General features: G+C 44.1%; 2 protein-coding genes across 8 annotated transcripts in view; both read right to left on the bottom strand.

The window, feature by feature from the left end:
- Positions 1–18,040, bottom strand: part of LOC128911616 (dual specificity protein phosphatase 13-like) — a 30,430-nt gene extending 12,390 nt beyond the window's left edge. Inside the window, exons 1-3 of one of the 7 annotated variants that reach the window (XM_054206790.1) lie at positions 17,901–18,038; positions 9,514–9,576; positions 5,712–5,736 (exon numbers count right to left, since the gene is read on the bottom strand). The gene's annotated coding sequence lies outside the window, so the exon portion shown is untranslated. Of the gene's footprint in view, positions 1–5,711; positions 5,741–6,475; positions 6,578–9,513; positions 9,577–12,117; positions 12,856–17,900 lie in introns of those variants that run through there. The other 6 variants (XM_054206791.1, XM_054206792.1, XM_054206794.1 and 3 more) reach the window with 6 other exon arrangements.
- Positions 15,000–18,146, bottom strand: LOC128911617 (dual specificity protein phosphatase 13-like). The gene is made up of 3 exons (XM_054206797.1): positions 17,901–18,146; positions 17,387–17,604; positions 15,000–16,299 (listed from the first exon to the last, which is right to left on the bottom strand). Exons 1-3 carry the CDS (start codon positions 18,059–18,061, stop codon positions 16,100–16,102), a joined length of 579 nt encoding a protein of 192 aa, XP_054062772.1. The 5' UTR covers positions 18,062–18,146; the 3' UTR covers positions 15,000–16,099.
- Between the last annotated feature and the right edge of the window lie 4,119 nt (positions 18,147–22,265).

Here is a 22,265-nt window from a genome sequence, read left to right as displayed (position 1 = left end):
TAAAGATTTTTTTAATTGCTGACTTTAAAATAATGATTTTTTTTTTTTAAATTAAGTTATCTTTTAAGTAAGGTCATAGTTTGTGTCAAAGGAATTGACCACTGATGTGGTGCATGAAAGCAGCTAAGAGGTGATTACTGGTGATTACTTTCTCTTGCAAACTTTTGACTATGTGTCTGATGAATATTTGCTCCTAACTTCTTATCTTGAATTTGAAGAAATAAAGCTGGAGGTGGTTTTCCTGTTGCTCCTCCCTGGTATTGGGGTACCAGATAAAGCAGAGTGCAAGCAGCCGGGGGCTGTGGGTGGTGCAGCTGTCTCTCCAGGCGGTGGTGGATGAGGCACCAAGGGCTGGGGGGACACACTGCTCTGTGAGATGTCCAGTCCCAGGGTCACAGGGAGAGCTTGTCCTGCCATTTGCTGGCTTGTGGGAAGGAGTTCCCTTGCCGGATTCCTGGCTGCCCTGTCTCTGTGAGGAGCCAGCAGCGCTGGCCCGTTCTGCAGAAGCGGTGTTGATGCCACCGGAGTCTTGCAGTTGGTCAGACGGGGCAGGAGCAAGGTTTGTCATGTGCCAGCAAGTTTTTGGAGTTTTTTTTTCACCTTTACCTTGTCAGGTTTTTTGCTGCTGTTTCTTGCTGAGGCTTGGTGTGGACTGCAGATAGATGCCAAAGCCGGGGGGGTGATGGAGGGAGGAAGAGCCTCCAGCGAAGCAGGAGTCTCCTGGCCCCCAGGAAGGGTGAGTCAAGCACAGGTAGCAGGGAGGGGTGCAGCCTTGCTGAGGGTTGTGCCTGCTGCAGGCAGTTTATAATAGACGGTTTGGGAACCAGCTGCAAATGTAACAGTCCGTTTTCCCAAAGCAAACACCAATGCCTCCAGCACAGCCCCGGGAAGGCTTGACCTCCACTTGAGAAAGTTGCTGTGAGCAGGAATACATTAAGGATTTCAAGCTTCTCAGGTACAATGGTAATGGGAGCCATCCATGAGCTATAAAAAGCTTTAACATCCTTTCTTTCCAATGCCTGGCATCCCAAGCAGTCATTTTTGCTGGTGCTAGTGAAAATGCACAAAGCTTTGAACAGCTTTTATTTATGTTCTCTTTGCAGGCTGGAATTTTGTGACTAGTTTTTCTCACTGGCTCTGAATTTTGAGTTTATTTTAAGGAAAAATATTGGCATTTTCTCCTTTTGAATTTTTTCCTTTTTTAATTATCATATATTACTTTCATATTTTTAGCAAAACTATGTGGGAAAAGCTACTGTGACAGGAGAGTGGGGATCAGGACTAGTCATTTACAAAGAACCTCTGGATGACTGCAGGAAAAGGGGAAAAAACCCAGAGAAACGGTAATTTAATCTTATCTAAATCTTATATACATTTTTAACAAAATACTGAAATGTTTTGCTTTAGAACTAAGCAAACAATACAAGGTGCTTTGGCACGATTTTTGGTGTTTGCACTGAGAGACCAGAAAGAAATAGTTGTTGCAGTAGAAGGAAAAGCTTTACTTGCCTATCGGACAAGATCTTCCTGTGGTTGCATAGGAAACAAAGATGCCTTTTGTCAAGGAACTATGAAGAGCCGAGAGCAAAACTGGCAAAAAGGACTCTCTTCAAAATATTTATGGTACGCTCAATGAAGTCCTGTTATGAAATGATAAAGCCTCACACGTTATGCAACTCTTCTTTGCTGCTACAGACATTCAAGAAGCACAAGGTCTACAAAACAGGCGTTTTGTCCTGGGATAACCACCGAGCCACTGCTACTAGATCAACTGGTAGAGCTAGAAGAATTAGGCAAGCTGTCAAATAAGCAAGAAGGGCTATATTTTTTCCCAATTATGTCAATTAATCTAATTATACACTGCCTTTACTGACAACCCTTGCCTTAGACCAGCGCAGCAACACTGCTGTTAGTGAAACGCTGTGGTTTTTCATATTGCCAGAAGATGGCAGAAGAAAGCAATGTTGAATGATTTAAAAATGCATAGTATACTCATGACTGGCTTTTAAAAGAAGCTGTTACTGATATACAAGGAGCTGCACTGGTTGTTGGATAGAAGATAAATGTGAAATGTACTGGATGAATTAAATTGGTATTGACCTGAGTGTATACATCAAATGATCTATGCTGTATCCTTTCCCGTGCAGGTTTTCTGTACAAGAAAAGCCTGCAACAGTGCTCATTTTTCATATGCACTTTGCAGTCTGGCCTGGTTTTGCTCCACTGGCAAAATCTGTTGAACAAACCAGTCCAGGCCATAATGCAATCACCCAAAGTAAAAAGCAGGGTGATTTTTTAAGTCTTTTATTCTGTCTCTTTCCAAATATGTTTTTCTACCCTTTCCTATTTCCTCCAGTCATAGTAGGAAAAGAGCCAAGAGAGTGTGAACATCCCCTTCCTCTGGCTTTTGGGAGGGCCAGCAAGGGACCAATGCTGGGTGGGAGAACGTGCCCGAGCACTGACAACCTGTTGCATTGAGTTGCTGGACTGAGCAGTGGGCTAGTGGTGCTGGTCACCTCAGATAGCATCTCTCCTGCCTGTTCTCCAGGGGAAAACTGACCTTCCAGTCACATGGGTCTCACAGAGGGGACATCTCAATGGCCAGTAGCCCCTCTCAGGACCTGGGGGAGCTTCGAAAGAGGGCTTGGATGGAGGAGTCCATGCTGTTCATGCTCTCTCCACAGCTGCTTTCAATTCAAATACTTTTCTTAAAGGAAATAAACCCTCTGCATGAATGGAAATTGGTTTGGAAAGTGCTGTCAGACTGGCTGGGGGCTTTGAGTTAACCAAAGGGGTTACTCCTCTTCCCCAGCCAGAGCGATGCTTCCCCTGCATCCTTCTAAAAAAAGTAAAACTAAAGAAAACTTGCAGAGGTTATCGGGCACCCGTGAAAATTATCAGGCGGTCATTAGCGGGTAGGAGTTATTTCCGAAGGTCCCGGCGGTGGGGTCCGGGTCCCGGTCCCGGTGCCACCGTCCCCCGCCAGGTGTCCCCCGCGACACCGCGCCGGCTGCCGCTGCCGCCGGGAGAGGAGAGGCGGAGGCTGCTGCCGACCCGTCCTGAGTTCGCCTCAGAACGGGGCATGGAGGAAATTTATCAGTGGCTTTTGCGGTCCGTCGGACGCGGGGACAAAGCCTCACGGCGGCGGCAGCTGGCTCAGCTTTCCGGCCCCCTCCTTTTCTCCCCCCGCGCCGGAGCGGACCTCCCGCAGCCGATGGAGGCAGGGTGCTTGCTGGGGGCAGTACGGGGGGAGGCAATTAGGGAGTTTTTTACTACGACCAGACCTTCTGTCCGGTCTGCAGTAATTAAAAGCACCATGAGGTTTAGGAAGTAGCCAATGTATCGAAGGCCACAAGCTGGAAGATGCGCAGGGGAAGAATCACTCTAAAGTTGTCCTGTTTCTTACGCTGTCTTCCCCTAGACTCCGCTCTGGGCTGGTGGAGAATGACTGACTAGCCAGACCTTCAGGTCTAACCTGCCCTGCCATCTTTTCTACATCTCCCATGAATGAGATGTCAATAATATCCATTACTAGATATTGAATTATATAACATAGGCACCAACTATCCAGCATCTCCTTCCCAGGTGGGGAATATATTTTTCACTATGAACCAAGATTCGTTTCACAGTGATGGCTAGGAGGATGACAAGGGATCAAAAGCGAAGCAGCAAATGAAAAGCATTTAAAGCAACTTTCAACTGTTGTGACAATGAGGAAAAACAACTGATGATATGGATGACCATCACCCGGGCAGGAACACCCTTGCCCCATGAGATGATGCTAACACAGACCCCAGTGCCCTCACACCTTCCACCTCAGGATTCTGATCCTACTTGGCTTTTTAAGGTATTGTTCCTTATATTGCTCCTTTTGGTAAAATGACTTTGTTCCCAGCTTGGTTCTGTGGTTAGCAGCAGAATCAGCTTCATCTTGTGAGTAAAGTGAGCGATGGAAGCTCTGTGGCTGCTGGCAACACCACAAGAGCACTGCCAGCATCCAGGAACTTTCTTTTGCCCTTTGGCTGCCCACCTCTGAGTTACGGGGTCCCGCTATTCAGAAGTAGATTAAGTCTTCCTGAAAATTGATAGGTTTAACAGAGCACAAAATGACTTTGAATCTCTCTTCTCCAGGACATCCTACAACCTGGGTCCTTTTGCCAGGCTTCCTACAACCGATCATCTAGGTCAAAGCACCTCCAGGGTATGCTTAATCCTGCTCTGGGCATGAGGTGAGCAAGCACATACCCTTTACACGTGTAGGTTTTAGTAGGTATGTATGCATGGGGGAAACAACACTCTATAGACAACTGTTGCCCTTCCACGCTTGAAAGGAAAATCCTCCCCTTTCATCACTGAAGCATTAACTTCAAATGTTAATTTGCAGACTTTTTTAGTGAATACAATAGTGGAAAATCCTCTCAGCACAGGTAGTTTATCCCCAAAACAAAGGCAAATTCAGCACTGTCTGGGAATTTGAAAGCTCTGGGTGGAAGGGATTTTCTATTTCTATTCTATTGGGTGAGTGTATATATCTGAGAGGGGAAAAAGCATATGCACAGGTGAGCTCAGAAGGGAGGCAGCTCCTGCACAGGTGACATAATCATGGTTGTGCTGGATCACGTCTTGAGGGGGCTACACTGAACTCTTCTCTTCCCGCTTACTCTTGACCACTGCCACAAGCAAGGGCTGAGTCTGGGTGGATCAGTCCTAACCCAAAAGATCAAATCTGGTCTGAAATGAAGGAGCCCAGAGCAAGGTCAGCTCAGTTGGGCCTTTTTCTCTATTTCTGGCATCATCAGACACGGAAAGGTGGTTATAGGCTTGCTGACTATTGGAACAGACAAACGTGCCACAGAGCAGAGGTGCTTTTTTATCCTGCCTTACTAAATGCCTGTCCCACTTTCTTCATCCATGGTGACAGCAGACTGTACTAGGTCCTGCTGATCATGCCTGTCCTGTTTTCTACCTTCCTAAGGCCATAAACAATTGTGATTACCAAGTAACTCCATCCTGTGCCCAGTGTTAGCTTAAGCATCCTGCCAATGAATCGGAAACTGGGCGACGACAAGCAAGACCTCTATGGTTAAAGATTCGAACTCCCTCTGCTAGCAGAGGTGCTGGCATGGTGGCAGGGCTCCCTCGCGCACACGCAGCCTGCCTTCTGGCTGGCTACATCTCCGCCATGGAGGAAGCTGCATCTTGACCTTACAGTTCTTCTACTTGGCTACACGTGCTTTCGCAGCGGGATCTATTAGCACCAACCAGCCCCCCTTGCAGAGATCTGAAAACGTGCCACCTTTTGGCACAGGAATGCAGCCTGCTACCCTCAGAGGGAATAAAGACAAAACCCTGGCCAAAGAGGGAATCGTGAGAACAGAGCTAAGGTTATGAGTTTCTAAATGTTTATCTTCAGTCTGTATTTGATGTCTGGATAATAAGGTGACCAGTCTCTTACAGAAACCTAAGGCAGGTTGAACAACATAGAGGAAAACGATGGTTTTCCTGAGCCACGGAACAGAGGATGTGCAGGAACTTACCATTCCCTGCTCACAGCCTCTGGGGCTGAGAATTTCCTGCAGTGTCTCTTCCCAAGCCCTTCAGATCTGAGCTTTAAGTATGGTCGATACACCTGCGCTTCTTTTTTATTTCTAAAAAGAATGGCTTTGCCTTTGTACTGTTTGCATTTTTTCATGCTGCTTTGGTTCACTCACCGTTTTCCCGAGTTTGGTAAAGAAGCTGTCTGTGAAAACAAGAATGGAAAAAAAGAAAATTATCAAAGACTTTTTTTTTTTGTATGTGGGGGAGAGATTTTTCAAAGGCAGAAAGGGGGGTCTATCAGGTTATGCACCTAAGTGCTATCTATGCCCTTGAAAATCTTTCGCTTACAGTGCTTAATTGGTCTGTGCAAATCTATTGCCAGAAGAGGTAATTGACCATTTTTATGGAAGGATCAGTAACAAAAACACTCCAGGCTATTGTTCTAGAAATTAAAAAAAAATTAGGAATTATGGAAAGAATATGTTTCAGGGCATCAGCCAGCCTCTCCTGAAACTATGCAAATTCACTTGGTGAAAACAACAGCAGACACAATGAAATGAGTTGTATATGAAGAACTGAGATCTCAAATGTGATATTATGCGGAAGGTAAAGAGTCTGTACTAGATAAGTAACGGCTCAATGCATTATCAAGGGTGCACTTTGATTTTGATGAATGTTAAAAGAACCTTTAGCCTTGAAAATAAAGAGGATAATTTCTCTCTAGGCAATGGCTGCTCATGAAAGTCATAAAATAAGAGCACTGGAGCCCTAATTTTATAGTGCTTTTTAAATGATTTTCAAATGGTCCAGCTGCTTTGTGCCACAATAACACAAGGCAGAGATATTTACGCCGGTGATAACAAGCATGCGTCAGCCTGCCCGAGCTGCTCTCGGCAGGCAGCCTGCCTTAGGCGAAACACACATGGAAAGCTGATACTTGCCAATGTGGATTGATCACAATTGCACCCGTGGCTACAGCGATCCTGGGAAGCCGCTTTTTCCACCAGGCAACTTGATTGTTTCCCTTGCCTGCGTCTCGCCTGTGAAGCACGGGGTGTAGGCGGACGGCTGTGCTGGTTCTATTTTGACACCTGAAAGCCCGCCAGCTCTGTGCGTGTCTTAGGCCATACCGTCCTTGGCAGACTCCTCTTTTCGGAAATAGGAGGGCAAATTCAGCCCAGGGTTGCACCACTGTTTTTTGCTGGGAGTTTCCCCAAGGATTATTTTGGCCCCAGCATTGGTGTTTCGATGTTGCACTGCGTTATTTAGTATGGAAATGTATGCATGCGGCAAATGAGCTCTGGGCAAATGCTACGTAGTTCTGCCGAGATGCTGGAATTGCCACCAGCAACTTTCCCCAGGTATCTTACCGCTGCCTGTCTAGGACCTCAGTCTAAAACTATAATTTGTTTGCCAGGACCAGCTCCAAGATGAGAACTACCCCAGGGTGGCCTAGTTTAGCTTGCCAATTTGGGCAGTCCTTTCAAAAGTCTGATTAGTATTTTATCTTTGCAGCCCCCTTTCCTTAGTGAAACATTGCCAGAAGACAGGGTACTGGGAGAAATCTGTCTTCTGAGCAAGTGCAGCTGGGTTGAAAGATCAGTTCCTTTATGAAATATTCCTGTAAAATTAAAGAACTTTGTTCTTTCTGTGCTCACTGATGCTAGGGACGCAGCAATGTTTGTATAAAAAAAATTTTGGTGGGAATAAGGAATTCTGAGAATGAAAATAAGGCTAATTTATGGCTGAAAACTTACTACTTTTGCTGTAAATCTCAAGTCCATAAAGCTAAGATAGGGCTGGGCACAAGGCATGGGGAGAGGAAGGTATGTCCGGAAAGTCCCCAACCATTGAGCGTGTGTTGTCACCAGGGTGGGAAAATTCTGTCCCCCATCTGGGTGACGACTTCTACGTGTTGGACTACAACATTTTTCCCCCTTTTCATTTGCTGGTCCCAATGCTGCAAAACAGGTTAGCATCTTTTTATGTCCAGGGATATCCTTAAGGGCTTTAACTTTAAACACAGGCCTATTTTCTCTTGGAGTTGAGTTCTATGAGTTTTAATGAGCAGAACGGACAACAATCCAGCAATGTATCCCAGAGGAGTATCTAGCACATTTCTTGCTTCCATTAACCAAATAGCTGAGGAGAATACGAAATTCTACTTTCTGTACCCTTTCTACCCCCTGATTTAGGGGGGTAGAATACCTTCTACCTTCTAAAGAGAGAGGAAAGATAGGTTTGATGCCAAAGCTTTACGTCATGTTCCTTTCATCTTTATCTCATATCCAGATTGTCTGTCTGACATTTCTCCCAGTCACTTTGATCTTTTTTTATTTTCTAAGAGTTTAGAGTTTACATAGGTGTATGTTGTATCTCAGTTCAATATGTAAATCCTGCAGGTTGATGAAATTGCTTGCTACTGGATAGCTCTTTGGATAGCATTGCCCTGAGGAAAGTGACAGAAGATCTTAAGGTAAGCCAGCACAAGGGAAGCAGATCTGCTTTTTCTAAGAATGCAGTGAACAAAGTTTTTCCCTTCCAAATAGGAACGAATACATGTAGTGCTGTTCCAGGCTGCACGGAATAGTGCCACGGTCACAGATTGCGTAAGTTCGTACTTCTGCCTCACTCGCATCTCATCTCATTGCTGAGAGATCCAATTTACAGCAGCTGAGATAAAGTAGCCTCCAGGGTATTACATTCATCCCTCTCATAAATCGAGAACCGCTTTTTGTTACTAGAGATCTGAGTCCAGAAAGACAGGAAAACACATGGCGTTAGGCTTTGTAAATGGCCAGTTGGCATGTCTCTGTGATAGCTCTTTGCAGCTTTTGGCTGTTTCTCAAAGCAGAAAGTAACAATTTTTTTGTTGTGTATTCTGATGAATCAATACAGAAAAACTTAAAAAATCAGTGGATTCCAACTGAGAACTCAGAAGTTTCTTCCCACTCACTAAAAGACAGCATCATTCCCCTTTATAATTGCTTTTTTTTTTCCTCTCCTAGTACAGAAGATACATTCTGATAATTACCAGTAGACCTCATGTGATCCGTGCCATTGATTTGGACATAGTTGGTTACTCCTAATCTTTCAGGATCCTCCCAACTGCCAATGGAAAGAATGTCTGTAAGTGGATAATTAGGTTTACCCAAGTGGTTGAGTGAGGTTTAGTTAATGCCGCTAAAGTAATTTGTGACCACTTAATGAAAGTGCTGCGTAAAAGCAGCAGCTTACCACCAGGAGAGGGACGACTGTGTCCAGTTCTGGGCTCCCTCGTTCAAGAAGGACAGGGAACTGCTGGAGAGGGTACAGCAAAGGGCTATGAAGATGATTAGGGGTCTGGAGCATCTCTATTATGAGGAAAGGCTGAGGGACTTGGGTCTTTTTAGTCTAGAGAAGAGAAGACTGAGGGGGAATCTTATCGATACTTATAAATACTTAAAGGGTGGGTGTCAGGAGGATGGGTCCAGTCTTTTTTCAGTGGTGCCCCGTGACAGGACAAGAGGTAACGGGCACAAACTTGAACATAGGAAGCTCCATCTAACCATGAGGAGGAACTTCTTTACTTTGAGGGTGGTAGAGCTGTCCAGAGAGGTGGTGGAGTCTCCGTCACTGGAGACATTCAAAACCCGCCTGGACACCATCCTGTGCAACCTGCTCTAGGTGACCCTGCTCTGGCAGGTGGTTTGGATTAGATGATCTCCAGAAGTCCCTTCCAACCCCTACCATTTTGTGATTCTGTAATTCATTTGGCCTTGTGAACGTACTCAGAGGTGGTACAGAAATGTCCACCAAGGTGAAAGTTGGCAAGTCCTCTGCAGGTATTCTATAATAAAGCATTTCATGGACATGGACAGTTTGGTGTCCTTTACTTCCCCATGCAAACTGTGCAGCATTCAGTGCACGGGTGACACCAAACCTCCTCAGGTCTTCCTTGTTATGGGCTGTGGAGAGTCATGTACGTAACTCAACATATCTTGTTCCCTTGTAATGTATTCCTGTCTGCAGAGCTCAGTGCCCACCACACTTTGAGACCTGTTGTGTAAAAAAGAGTATTGTGGTAAAAGAAGGTAAAAGGTTGTGATTTCTGAATATACTCAAAATAGATGTTGGAAATGCAGAATTCCAAGTTATTTCACTTCTGCAAAGACAGTTTCCTGCCTATAACTTCCTCTAAATTTAGCAAGTGTTACAGGCTTTATTTGACTACAAAGTCATGGGGATTTACTGTCCCAAATCCCTTACAAAAATTCACTTCATGAAGTAACTCATGAAGTTCCTATAATTGGACTTAAAATATGTATGTTGAAAGAACACACTCAAGTTTTAGCATAGGCTGAAACTATCTTGCAGTTGTACAATGTTTCTTTGCTGGAGTGGTATTATCCTTGCTAATCTGGCAAAACTCCAGTTGATAAATCTGCCTACTTAAAATCACCATGAAGTTTGATTTCTGCAGGATAATTTACATCTTGTGCCCTCTGCCGCTTATTATGTAGCACATTTTACCTTTCAACCCAAAGGGTCTTAGCCTTGGCCCTGCCTATCAGCAATGGCTGATAGCCAGACAAATATTTAATAATCAGTTTGTTGACCACTTCAAAGTCCTTCAGGATGAAAGACATCATGTAAAGTCAACCATCCCTGCTTTATTTTATTAGATATATTTAACTCATTTAAAGAGACTGACCATCAAATTTCTGGTAAAGTCATAAGGAGAAATATTTCTTATAAAATACAGCTTTAATTCTAGATTGACCTTTAATTTTCAAGTAGCTCCTCAGAAACTGCACATAACTGGTTCCACAGAAAAAAGCAGTGACAATTGATAGTACTGCTTCAGGTTATTTTAGCTCTGGCACAAGCCCTGATGCTGGCACAGGTTTGCTCAATAACAGAAACATCCTCTGTTTATTGACTTCACTGAGTATTGGGTTGGGCCCTAAATGCAAATCCTCTCTGTATCCCCCATTCCACCTCAGGAATATCCCACGAAACCTTATTCTCAGGTGTTGATCATATTTGTCTTATTGATGTTGGCAGAATAAAGAAAATTCCATCTATAGCACTTGACAAACTTCCAGTTTCGTTGATTGCAGACTGTAACTCTTGGTATTTAACCTCAATATTAGCAATCAGCTGTTGCATTACCAAACAAACCAGTTTACATTTTTACTCCTGTTATCTGAGTGTTCTCAAAGTTCACCTTTTCTTTACTACATGTACACACTATTTTTCCCACCGTTCATTTTTTTCCCCAAGAGACAGAATGTGATTTAAAATAAACATGCAAGAATAATTTGGAGCATTATACCCACAGGAATTAAAAGGAGGTCTTAAAACTGCACTTAGAAGAATGTCTAAAATCAAATGATGGTGTTAAGACAATACAATTTCAGTGATTTTTATAGAGTCTTAAATCTTCGCTTTTACTACATGTTGGGCTCAGTTCTGCAAATCCTTATTTCTCCAAATGGTTCTAACGAAGTAAAAAAGTTAATTTCCAAGTATAGTTATGAGGTTTAACTGGAAAAGCAAAGGTTTGTTTCCCACTCTCATCACCAAGAACTTCTCCTTCAGTGAAGCTCTGCATTTCGTGATGGCTTTTGCCTTGCCCCACCCAGGGCCAGACCTGCACAACCACGTTTCTGGGTGCCCACCAGTGCCTTCCAGTGGGCAGCCACCCGCTGTGCACAGGGCGCTTCTGCAGGGTGTCACGCTCGCGGTTGGAATTGCGGTGAGATTAGGAAACAGGCTACAATTTGTAATCTGCATTTGCAAAACCTGCTTTTATTTCCCCAAAGTCACCTAGCTCATTTTTAGGCTTTGCTTTTTCATAGCTAAAAGAATGCCCACTTTTAGCTGTAGTCAATGGGCAATTAGCCAAAGGTTCGTTAGTTCTTCCTGCTTCTTTCATTTAGGAATTATTGTAATTGTACTTTCCAGCTATTTCAACAAGTTTGCAATCTGCTGCTGGTGGAAAGAACTTGTTTTAGCATAACATTGGGCACTGGGCATGTTGAGTGCAGATGACTGTGTGCTTTCTCCATGCTCCAGAGCGAAACAACCATCCACGCAAATTTCAGAAATTAGCAGTGAAATCTGCTGTCATTCAGAAGATCGATATTTTTTTTGTAAGAAATTTCAACTGCAAATCAGATTGTCATACAAACATAAAGTATTAGAATCCTTTGGGTTTATGTGAAAATTTCCCTTCTAGTTAAAAATAATCTGAAAAGGATAAAAAACAATCATAGTTCAATTTTAAGGCTACTCAGGATCTGTCTTGTGCTTCATATGGTAAATGTTTGCAGCATTTATAAAACCTATTTGTTGAATCATTATAAAATAATGCAAAGCAATAAAGAGACCTATTCTCTTTTTAATTTAATTTTATTCTGTTCTGTAGGTTCTTTCTTTAATGGACAGTCCTTTTGCTTTCTTCTATGCTAATCTTAAGTCTATTTTAAGGCAATGAAGTTTAACGCTAACTAAATAAAGTAGTTGGAGAGCATATGTTAACAAGTACCGTATTCCCCAGCCCTTCAGAACAGCTCGGCCTCAAATAACACTTACATATCATCTATGTAGAGATTAGGAAACCCTTCACCCATGTGACTTAATTCCACCTTGCAGCTGTCCAAAATATCTGGCAGTTCCTGGGCAGGGCGGGTGGTGGGCTCAGGGCCTTCCTGGGCTGGCGGGCTCTGACCGTCTCCAGGCGCTGAGCCCTTTGGTGGCCACGGGCAGATTTAGGCAGGGGAGAGCCGGGGGAACGCCACTGCTGCAGAATCCGCAGGGGAGCGTTTCTGCTGAGGCGTGCTCTCTGCTGCCGCTTGATGTTCCCAAGCAGGTGGCTGTCTCTAAATACAGCACGCGCCTTGACGCCTCCTCGGATTAGCTCAGCGCTACATCCCTGATGGAACGGGGAACAGCCACAAAAATGAAAAGTCTGCATTAAGCAAATCTTATGCAAAAAACCCACACTACTTCTCTCCCCACATAAGCTATATTGCTGTGCCTGCCAGCACAGAGCTCTCCCCGTGAAAGAAATGTCGGTCAACGCAACCGAGACACGGTCCCAAATGCCCCATGTGACCCAGTTCTAATAATAAGCTACCAGGAAAGAGGGGACAGCTAATGTGAGGGGTGAGTTCAAAATAACCACCATGAGAGCAGCTGTTCTGGCCTCACCGAAGGTCCATCGAGACCACTATCCTGCCTCTGACTGCGGCTGTAAGTGGATGCCTACAGAGAATAAGAACACACAAGCATGAATTATACTGCTTTCTAACACTCTCCCAGCTTCCAGCTGGCTGCAGCTCATGAGCTTCCAGATCTGGATGGAGTTTCTAGGTATTTGTAACCGCGAATGGATTTCTGTTCCATGAAGTTTTCCAGCTACCCTTTGAACTTTCACAGGCTTTTACCCTGTGCAGCATCCTGTGGCACGGGGTTACACAGTTCACCTAAACTCCCTCCTCTCGTCTCAGACCTGGCTTCGACTGACTTCACCTGGTGCCCTCAATTCTTGTACTGGAAAATAAAATCAAGGGAAGTTTCCACTGGAATTTTACTTTTACAGGTGACACCATGGGTTTCTGATTGCTTTAAGCAGATTTAAGTCTGCCATAGCTGTAGCTGAGACAGTCCCTTTCACCGTGCTCTCTGCTCACAGACACACTCTCGCAGCCTCTGCTGAGCTGGCACTAGCCCTAATGACCCACTTGGTTAGGTGGCCCAAAAGAACAGAAAATTGGTTTTCAGATCCTCTTCAGAGGAGGTCTGACTCTTCTTTCTGGTGTAGTCCTTTCCCATGGGAGGAGCTCATTCCTGAACCGTATGCACTGTGCCTGTGAACTTTGTCGGATGCATTCTTCAGCTAAACACTAAAAAAAAAAAAACATTTAAAAGAGATAAAAGAACTAAGAACAGATTGAGGAGAGACCCCACGATAAGGCAAGACTGGGGCAAAATGGAAGGCAATCGGCTCCTCACCAGGCTGTGGGCTCCTGGGAGGGGACGCAGGCACAGCTGCATGAGTTTAGGTGCTCTGGCCAGCCCAGCAGGTACCCAGATTACCTTTAGGTACTTAAATATTATTCTGAATGGGACCCTCCCTCAGCTAGGAGTTACCATTCAGTGTTTAGTCTCCTGGGTTGTGTAGACCCTACTGACAGATGTGCATTTTCTGAACAAAGTGCCACTAGTGAGGCAGTATTTTGCTTTTGTTCCTTAGTCTAACTTGCCGAACCACTACTTGAAATATAAGTTTTCCTGTTGATAGTGGAAAACAATGAAGGACTAATGTCATGTCACATCATGACCTGAACTATGGGTAGTGTAAGTGACAGGTGAGAAGGTGTCTTTTCCTCCTAGCACATCACAGCAGACTGTTTCCTATTTTATGAAGTTACAGGACTAATTCTACCTCTTTTGCTTATGTTGACTGGAATCTTTTTCCCTGAGCAGACCTGGAGCCAAAGTTAAGCTGTATATAAGGCAGGAAATACAGGCAACACACTCCACAGATTAAAAACACTTCTGTGATTTGCCAGTGCCCTTGAAAAGAGTTTCTAACTAATTCATTCCCTCCGCTGGGGTAAGTAAGTCTTGCTGTACAAGATCACTATCATGTCATTGGTGGCATGGATGCCATACTGACTCAGCTTCACTCCCTATTCTTCTCTTCTCTACCCTGGTGAAACAATACTCTCCCAGGATGAGCAGTATCTCCGAGAGCAGGTACTAATTTACAACAGGAGCAGCTTTCGCAGCTGTGGCTTTGTGGGACAGATGTTCAGGGGCATGCGAAGCATTATCCTGATGGGAGGTTCCATTAATCTTGCTCACATGTGTCTAATTTTGCCCAGCCTAAAGCCATTAAGATGCATTATTTCACTCACATGAATTTCAGATTTTTCAATGCCATGTCTTCAAAAGATTTCCAGAGTAAAACCTACTGTAACGTGAATGAAGTATAAATTATAATGAAATATTAACTCATATAAATCTCTATTAAGTCTAATGGAGAACTTCAAAGCAAACCCAGCTCCTCCTCCACCACTCGTCTGCTTTGTGAGGTATAAAGATGGTCCTAGCACTATTGGGTTTTAAATGTGATTTTCTATTTGATCTTTTTACACTACAATGTCTTCTCTTTCTCTTGTCAGTGGAGCTCTTTGGCAAGATTTAGGAAAACCTGAACAGACAGTCGAACAGACCTCTGAAAGGATCTTAAGTATGCTTATTTTGCAAAGCTTTCGTGTATGCTGAAATAGAGAGGGATTTCTACATTGCCATAACTGCTAGGCAGAACCATCATTCAGGTCATAACCTCTCCAAGAATTCAGGAGGATAGGGAGTCGGGGAAGGAAGAGGTTCAACTCACAAGTCTTCTAATAACCTTGCAAGTTTCTTCTGGCAGAGAGGAAAATTATCAGAACTGATGCTTCAAATCCAAACAAACAAGCAGAAATGTATTTACTTTGTCTGGCAGGGGACGTCAGCTTATCAATAAATCAAACCAGCAGCAAAGGGCAAAAGTAGATTTGATTATCGCGTCATGGTTCACCACAAGGTAACAAGCTAATTTTCAGGCAGAGTGGTAGCATGAATTTCAAATGCTGCTGTATGAAAAATCACATTGGTTTAAGTACCAATTAACTGGCGATAGGAAAAGTGACATCCTCAAAACAGCTCAAAACTGATTTGTACCAATTAAGCCTAGCCATCAATGTAAGTTAAGATCCTACCTGATAAACCAGGGATGATTCAGAGCCACTTACACAGAGCTGATTTGGGATAATTTGGAAGGAGAGTGAACTGACGAGTTCAAGCTTACAAAATGCTTTGAAGATCTGACTTTTTTTTTTTTTAATGTCCTCAATATACTACATAATACACATTATCTTGCTGAAAACATATTTACACAAGAAAAGGTTTGTGGGTTTGCTGACCCAGAGACTGCAGAGCGCGCTGCACAGAAGTTTATTCTGCTGGTGTGGGTCTTCAGGCTGTCACAGCTTTCTGTAGTGCTGCAATATTTAACAGATCAGCGAAAGAAGAGTGTTTCTGTAGCAGTGTCTGGGCTCTTAAGAAATCGCCCTTGCCACATCACCAGGCCTGAAACACAAAAAGCTTTTCTTATGAGAACATGCACATGAGAACTGTAACCAACCTGAGGAAGCTGGTTATGTTACACTCCCAAGCAAAGGGGACTCAAAGATACTGTACAGCTAGATGCAGTTACTGAACTTGCCTCTGGCATTAGCACAAACCAGGAACAAACGCGGTCCATCTTAACCACTCCAGTGGAGTGATCTGGTAGCACCACGCTAGGCACAGCAGCTCTGCAGCACACGGAGCTTACATTGGCTGTGCTGGTCTTGGAGGAACTGAGCTATCAGAATTAATCCATTTACAGTTCTGTTGACTTTTTGCTTTGATGCACAATTTTCTTCATTTTTTCAACATGCATTGATCACAGGAAGCTGCATGTGCACAATGGCTACAAAGGCTGAAACCCAGATAGGTGAATGTAAATGGGTTTGCCCTTTCAGCAGTCCTTCTTCTGCCGTAGCTGAACATCCAGATTTCGCAGGTGTCTCAGAAAGCCACGGTTGGGTGAAATCCATCGATGTTCCTTCACTGTTTTGATGGCTTCAACCAATGAGAGGTGGTGATTTATCATGAGATATGCTAGGACTAGGGAAGCTGACCTGCTTACTCCAACTGCACAGTGTACCAAAATTTTAGCTGCTTAAAAAAAAAAAAATTATAACCATAGAACAGAAACAGTACAGTGGATGAAGTTTAATTCAAAGGGAGGGCAAACCCCTTCTGCCTTCTCCAGTTTGGTCAGAGTAGCATCGCAAATATGAGGTATTTCTTACCCTTCTGATAGATCACATGAAGTGCTAACAATTAAGTCTAATTTGCAACTGTTGCACTCAGTTGTATGAGAAATGCCATAAGATCCCAACCCGATCTCAGAGACACCCATAAATCAAAGAAAACCCTGTTGAAGGAATGAAGTTGTTCAGTTGCGAGCAAGAGGAAAATCAGATCCACTGATTTCAGAGGGCCTTCAAGAATGCTAAAGTCTGTCCTGAAAGGATGGCACTAACACATTAGCCACCAAGAAAAATGACTGGCCTAGTACCATTGCATAATAAGGCAATTTGCTGTGACTGTAATTCTCTTTTGAAGGCAGAACTTGTGACACAGACTGAGACAGCTCCATTAATGCCAGTTTACTCATGCTAAGAAATGGTCTTTTATATAATACAGGTTAATTAGTATTTTATTGCACCAGTGCCAAGAAGCTCAGTCTCTTGTGCAACATGCTACAAATCTCCTTCGGTAAAGGTAAATCTTTTCCGCAGGGGCACAGCCCTGTTCATGCAGGAAGCTCATCTGCAATATATGAGCCTCTTCATGAGGTTGGTGGCTGTAGAAATCGAGACTGTTGTCTCTTTATTCATTTATTCTTACAAATACAGTTGCCATAAGAGGATCTCAAAAGAGGCTGTCAAAAGGGTGCTTCTCCCTTTTTGAATCAGCCTTTCCTTCCAGATATGTTTTCTCTACTCTGCCTCCTTTCCTCTCTTCCGCGGTCTCTTTCCTGCACTGTTCACCCCTTTTTCTCATGTCAACTTTTTTGGGACCTAGTTAGGGCTACACACATGTACCCAGCACTCTGGCCTCCCACCACCCACCATGCAGGTGACCAGCGGCTGGCAGGAGACCATGTAGTGACTTGTCCACCACTGAGCTTGTGGTGCTGACCTGTTATAAGAGGCTGCCAACTTGCAGAAAAATGCCACCAACAATAATTTTGTACCTCCTGGCGTGTTCAAGGCATTGTGGATAAACTGTGCCGCAGAGAAGAAGAACTGGCTTATATCAAAGCTTGGGAGGTCATGGGCTGGTACACCATAGTAATCAATGGTCGCTCCATAGAAGTCCTGGCCTCCATGGCTGTATGCTGTGCCGTGGGCAGCATTTAAAACATGGGTCACACCCATCTTCCACAAATCAAATCTGTTGTGAGCTGTTACTCTGAGGAAAAGACAAGCACAAACAAATGGAGATGGGCGCAGAGATATTCACGGAGCAGGAGAAGCCCCGCGATTGCATCTCCTGAGCCATTTGCTGGAGCCTCAGCCCTGTGCGTTGCCTCTAAGGGCTAACCCAAAAGCAAGTACCAGCTTAGTCATAATTTTATCTCGGAAACTGTGCTGTGCGCAGTGTAAATGACAGCAATTAGCACAAATATGAGCTGCTAAAGCTGCAGCTATGAGGCACACTAGCAGACAGAGCATACAGTGGGGGTGTGCCCGTAAATCTGTACTTACAGGTCTCCTAAGAAGAGATTAGGCCATACTTCATCAGCGTGGTTGCAAGAAGGCCGCCCGGTGCTCAGGAGCTGCTCGATATCTTTAAGGGAGGGAACGTCCCCTGTGCATGCCCCAGTGCCTTCGAGTCCCTGGGGGCCCAGTGCCTCTGCCCCAGACATGCCGGGAGCCCAGGAGAGACCCAGCTCCCACCGGCCAGCGGCACGGTGCTGTGGGCTGGGGTGCTGCCAGCCCAGGGCTGTCACAGGGGAAGGCGGGAGATGGGCTGGGGCAGGTGCCGGGCAGCTGCTGCTGAGCCATGGCACCCCCGTGCCGTAGCGTCCCCCAAACCCCTCCCTGTGGCTGGCTGCTCGCCTTCGCATTGCCTTGGCAGGCACAGACAGTTGAAACAGATGCATGGACGGCCATCAAGGCACAGCCATGACTGCCCTCGGCAGTGTCCTCAACACAATGGCAGCAGCCAGCGAGATCTGGCCGTTCGTCACAAGCAATTAAAGGCCCAATAAAGGAAAACAGAAACCTGTCCAGTGCAAGAAGACTGGCAGCTTTTTCCCAGTAACAACTGTGTCCCAGTTACTTTGAGGTGCTTGAAAACATAGCCGCGAAAGGGTCAGAAATGCACCAGCGGGTCCTACCAACATGGTCACCAGGAGGTTAAATTAACCACCAAGCAGATGATGATGCCTTGCCTATCACCAATGATCTAGAGGAATGTATTTCTTGACGCTACTGTTTTTTCACCAAGTAAAATAATCTGAGCCTAACCGTATGTTATACGTTTAATTTTTTCCATTGCAGTCCCTGCTTTCACCGATGTGTTAATACAATACACCTGCCACAAATTGTATGGTACCTCCCTCTGTTGAGGAAAGAACAAAGAAGGTGAGTATAATGGTTGACAGGTGAAACTTGTAAGCCACTGAGTTAGTTCACGCAGGAAGGTCTGGTGAGCCACAGGTTGGAGATTCACCATGTCAAATTGCAGAGTTAGTGGGCCCTTTCAAGTAGAGAAGTGCCTGTACTTCTGGTCTGCAGGCTGTGGGGCTGCAAAGCTATCAGTGATGGAGCTACAGGGCAGAACCCATGAAATGCTGGTGCTCTTTGTAAGCCTGGTAGCTGGCAATGCAGAGCACAGTTCCTCTACCAAAAGAGTCCAGAAGAGAAGGTGACCCAAGAGGACAAGCTTGCTGCTGATATTATTCCCTGTAGAAAAAGAGGCGAAGAACCCGTGGTCAGGTCTGAACCACCTTTATTCCGCATGCATTGACTTACTATGACGGAGAAAGAGTTTTCTTTATCAAGAGACGTATCATAGAGAGCCTTTTGAAACCAGGTATTAAAGACTGGATTAGTTAACTATGCATAGAAGTACTGAGGGTGAGAGATCACCCTAATACAAGGTGATAGTTTCCAGCATCAGAGGGCAAAACTAATGTGTTAAAAAAAAAAAAGAAAGAAGTTACTTTCAGTCTCTCATGAAGCAGAAATTCTTGAAATTCTGTGGATTTAGAGAAGAAACTGTCTAAGAGCCTCTTGTATACAAAGAGTCTATTAGCTCCTATTGTTCTGGCCTAAAAGGTGAAAAAAGAAACAGCAAGCCACAGTGCTGCTGGGCTTATTTCGGGGGGGCAGTGGGACACACAGCCAGGCTCCGCTGGGGGTGCGGCAGCCAGCTGGCCACATCCAGGAGAGAACCGCAAAAACGGTTACAGTTCAAGCGCTATGTATATGTCCTTAATGTGTTGTTTCTCTGTTTTGTTCTTTTTTTCCTTTGGTAAACCAGTGCTTTTTTAAGCTGATTGACTTGTACTCATGAACGAGGAAAAACAACTGAGCAGATTAAGTTGTTTCATTTAGTTTACTTTTCTCATGTTTCTGGGTGGAGGCTTAACCTTGAGGCTTTACTAGCAGGATTTTTTAAATATAAGTCCTGCCCTTCTGTTGCCAGTCGAGTTCTGTCAGAAATGTGCCACTCATGTTCAATTCTGACCCTTTTCAGCTGTAAAACCTTTATTGGCCTCTACCTCAAATGCACTGACTAAGAATTCAGAGTTCATCTGCGGCATGAAAGCTTTTGAGCAGAAAAACATGAACTCCAGAAGAAAGATCTCCAAGCCCCGTGTGCCTCCAACATTTGTATGGCATAAATCCATTTGCTTCAAAACTCTGGGCCTTCTACACCTAGCATCTTCTAAACATTTAATAGCCTGTAAACATGACTTCGGTAAAGCTGTGTTACTGACTTTTTTTTTGACAGGAGTTGTCTTTGAAACAGACAGGAGGCAGAAATCTGGCTTTCAGACCTCCTCTTACTCATTAACCCACAGGACGTAACCACTAGAGAGAACAAGACCATCTCTTCCTGCTCTTCTTTACGGTGAGGGTGACAGAGCACTGGAACAGGCTGCCCAGGGAGGCTGTGGAGTCCCCTTCTCTGGAGATTTTCAAGACCCGCCTGGATGCAGCCCTGAGGGATGTGCTCTAGGCAATCCTGCTCTAGCAGGGGAGTTGGACTAGATGATCTCTAGAGGTCCCTTCCAACTCTGAAGATTCCGTGATTCCGTGTTCTCCCTTGCCTGCTATAGTGCCCATGGCACAGGGCTTGGATGTCTCAGAGTATACGTCTCCTTCCACGTTTTTGCACAGGATTTAGCCATCAGGTCTGTGGGTCAATCCAGAATAGTCAGGCTTTCCTCTACTGAGATGTACCTTGACATGAAAATCCCAGGAAGGTGGAAATCCTCAGCAGAAGTGCTAACTCCCCTAAGTGAAGCTGAAGGCTTTGCTCCATCATCTCCTTGCTCCTGCAGTGCCTTATTTTGCCTTTGTGTTAACATTCAGGGAAAGGCCACGATTCTGAGTTTGTGAAGAGTTGTTGTATTTTAGTTTGTATAAAAAGTAGCCTGAATTCAAATGCTAAAAAACTATGGAAAACGCAAACTTTGTCCTCAAATTTGGCAGGACATTCCTTCCAGGTGTAATCTTTTGTCCAGATGGGTTTGTTTCTGCAGTTTTGTTTCTTTCCTGTCCCTTTTAAAGCTGCTAAGGATGGATGTAAAAAGCAACAAACTGATATATGGTCACACTGAATGGAGGTAAAAATCAGCTTTCTGTGCAGTACGGGCTTTTTGAGATTCCAAGAATTCGGACATTCTCCTGACTGTGGGGATGGTGGACAGCTCTAAGCCAAACGTCTGTGTGCAATGGTATATGTGATCATAAAGTAGCTGCTGTTTCAGTTGAAATGAATTCATGATTAATTTCGGAACACCCAACAGAAGGCATCCTATTAAGGAGTGGACTATGCCTTTGTGATTACTTTGTAGGTAGTACTTGGTACAATAATCTAAATCAAACATTCCCTGGCTAATAATGTTTTAGGTGGCAACAGTGTAAACTGCCATGGCATGCTCTAGTAGCACGCAACATGGCATGACCAGGAAAAAGTGCAGAGGTCAGAAACAGGACATTCATGGAGGCTCTTCTCTTGAAAATTCTGCTATTGCTACTAACTGATGCTGTGCCTGTGACACCCTTCCATCTCTCTGGTGAAAACTGGGCCAAAAATCAAACTTCCTTCATGTATCCTGAAAGAAAAAGTTTTTATAGTGAAAACGTTACAGCATGGAAGTTCAGCTAGCTACGATTCTATAGCTATGTTTCTACAGATACAGTCATCTCCAGCTGCAAAAGATCTACTCATTTCACTCATTAGCCTCTTTTCAGGATTTGGTTTTTGGGATGGTTAGCTATAAGTGAGACAGTTTTCTGGTGTTCTACAACACTAATGTATTTTTAATGTATGGAACAATTTTTTCTTATTAGTACATGGAGATTACTCTTTTTTTTTTTTTTTCTCCCCCCCCCCCCAGTGTTTCACAAGTTTGATTAATTCTTAGGCATTCAGTCCCTTTTTCTTCCATTATAGGAGTAAGAAATTTGAAGATAAAATAGATGCTTGAAAGTTCACACATGATAGTTCTCAGCATGCTTCAACTGAAGCACAGAGATTACAAGGAAATTATAAGGCAGGACCTGATCTGTACAAAATCGAGATTATCAAAAAACCCCACCCCAAAACCCAGAAAAAGAAAACATCGTGATTTAGATCAATTAGCGCTTCTAGTGAAGGTTGTATTCTTTGCCGGAAGAGAATTTTCATAAGCAATTTATTTTCTGTTCAGCTGGGGCCTTTTTTCCCTGCATATGGTCTTGAGATTTATTTCAGATAGATTATTTCAAATTATTAAATGCTAACAGTATTATTTAATGACAAAGTGCTTAAAAAAGCCCCAAACCCATTACATTAACACATCTCTTTTGCTATATAATATTTTATAACAGGAGCTAGTTGGGAAATTTCAA

This window comes from Rissa tridactyla, chromosome 6 (assembly GCF_028500815.1).
Source record: "Rissa tridactyla isolate bRisTri1 chromosome 6, bRisTri1.patW.cur.20221130, whole genome shotgun sequence".
Lineage (NCBI taxonomy): Eukaryota > Metazoa > Chordata > Aves > Charadriiformes > Laridae > Rissa > Rissa tridactyla.
This window is presented reverse-complemented; position numbering and strand designations above follow the sequence as displayed.

Bases quoted from the DNA above. Each gene is read 5' to 3' on its own strand.
- LOC128911617 (XM_054206797.1), bottom strand. From the start codon at position 18,061: ATGTCTGGGGCAGAGGCACTGGGCCCCCAGGGACTCGAAGGCACTGGG. The intron at 17,605-17,900 runs GTAAGTACAGAT...TCTTTTCCTCAG, and splicing joins AATCTCTTCTTAGGAGACCT to AGTAACAGCTCACAACAGAT. The intron at 16,300-17,386 runs GTACAAAATTAT...TTTTTTAAGCAG, and splicing joins TGCCTTGAACACGCCAGGAG to CTAAAATTTTGGTACACTGT.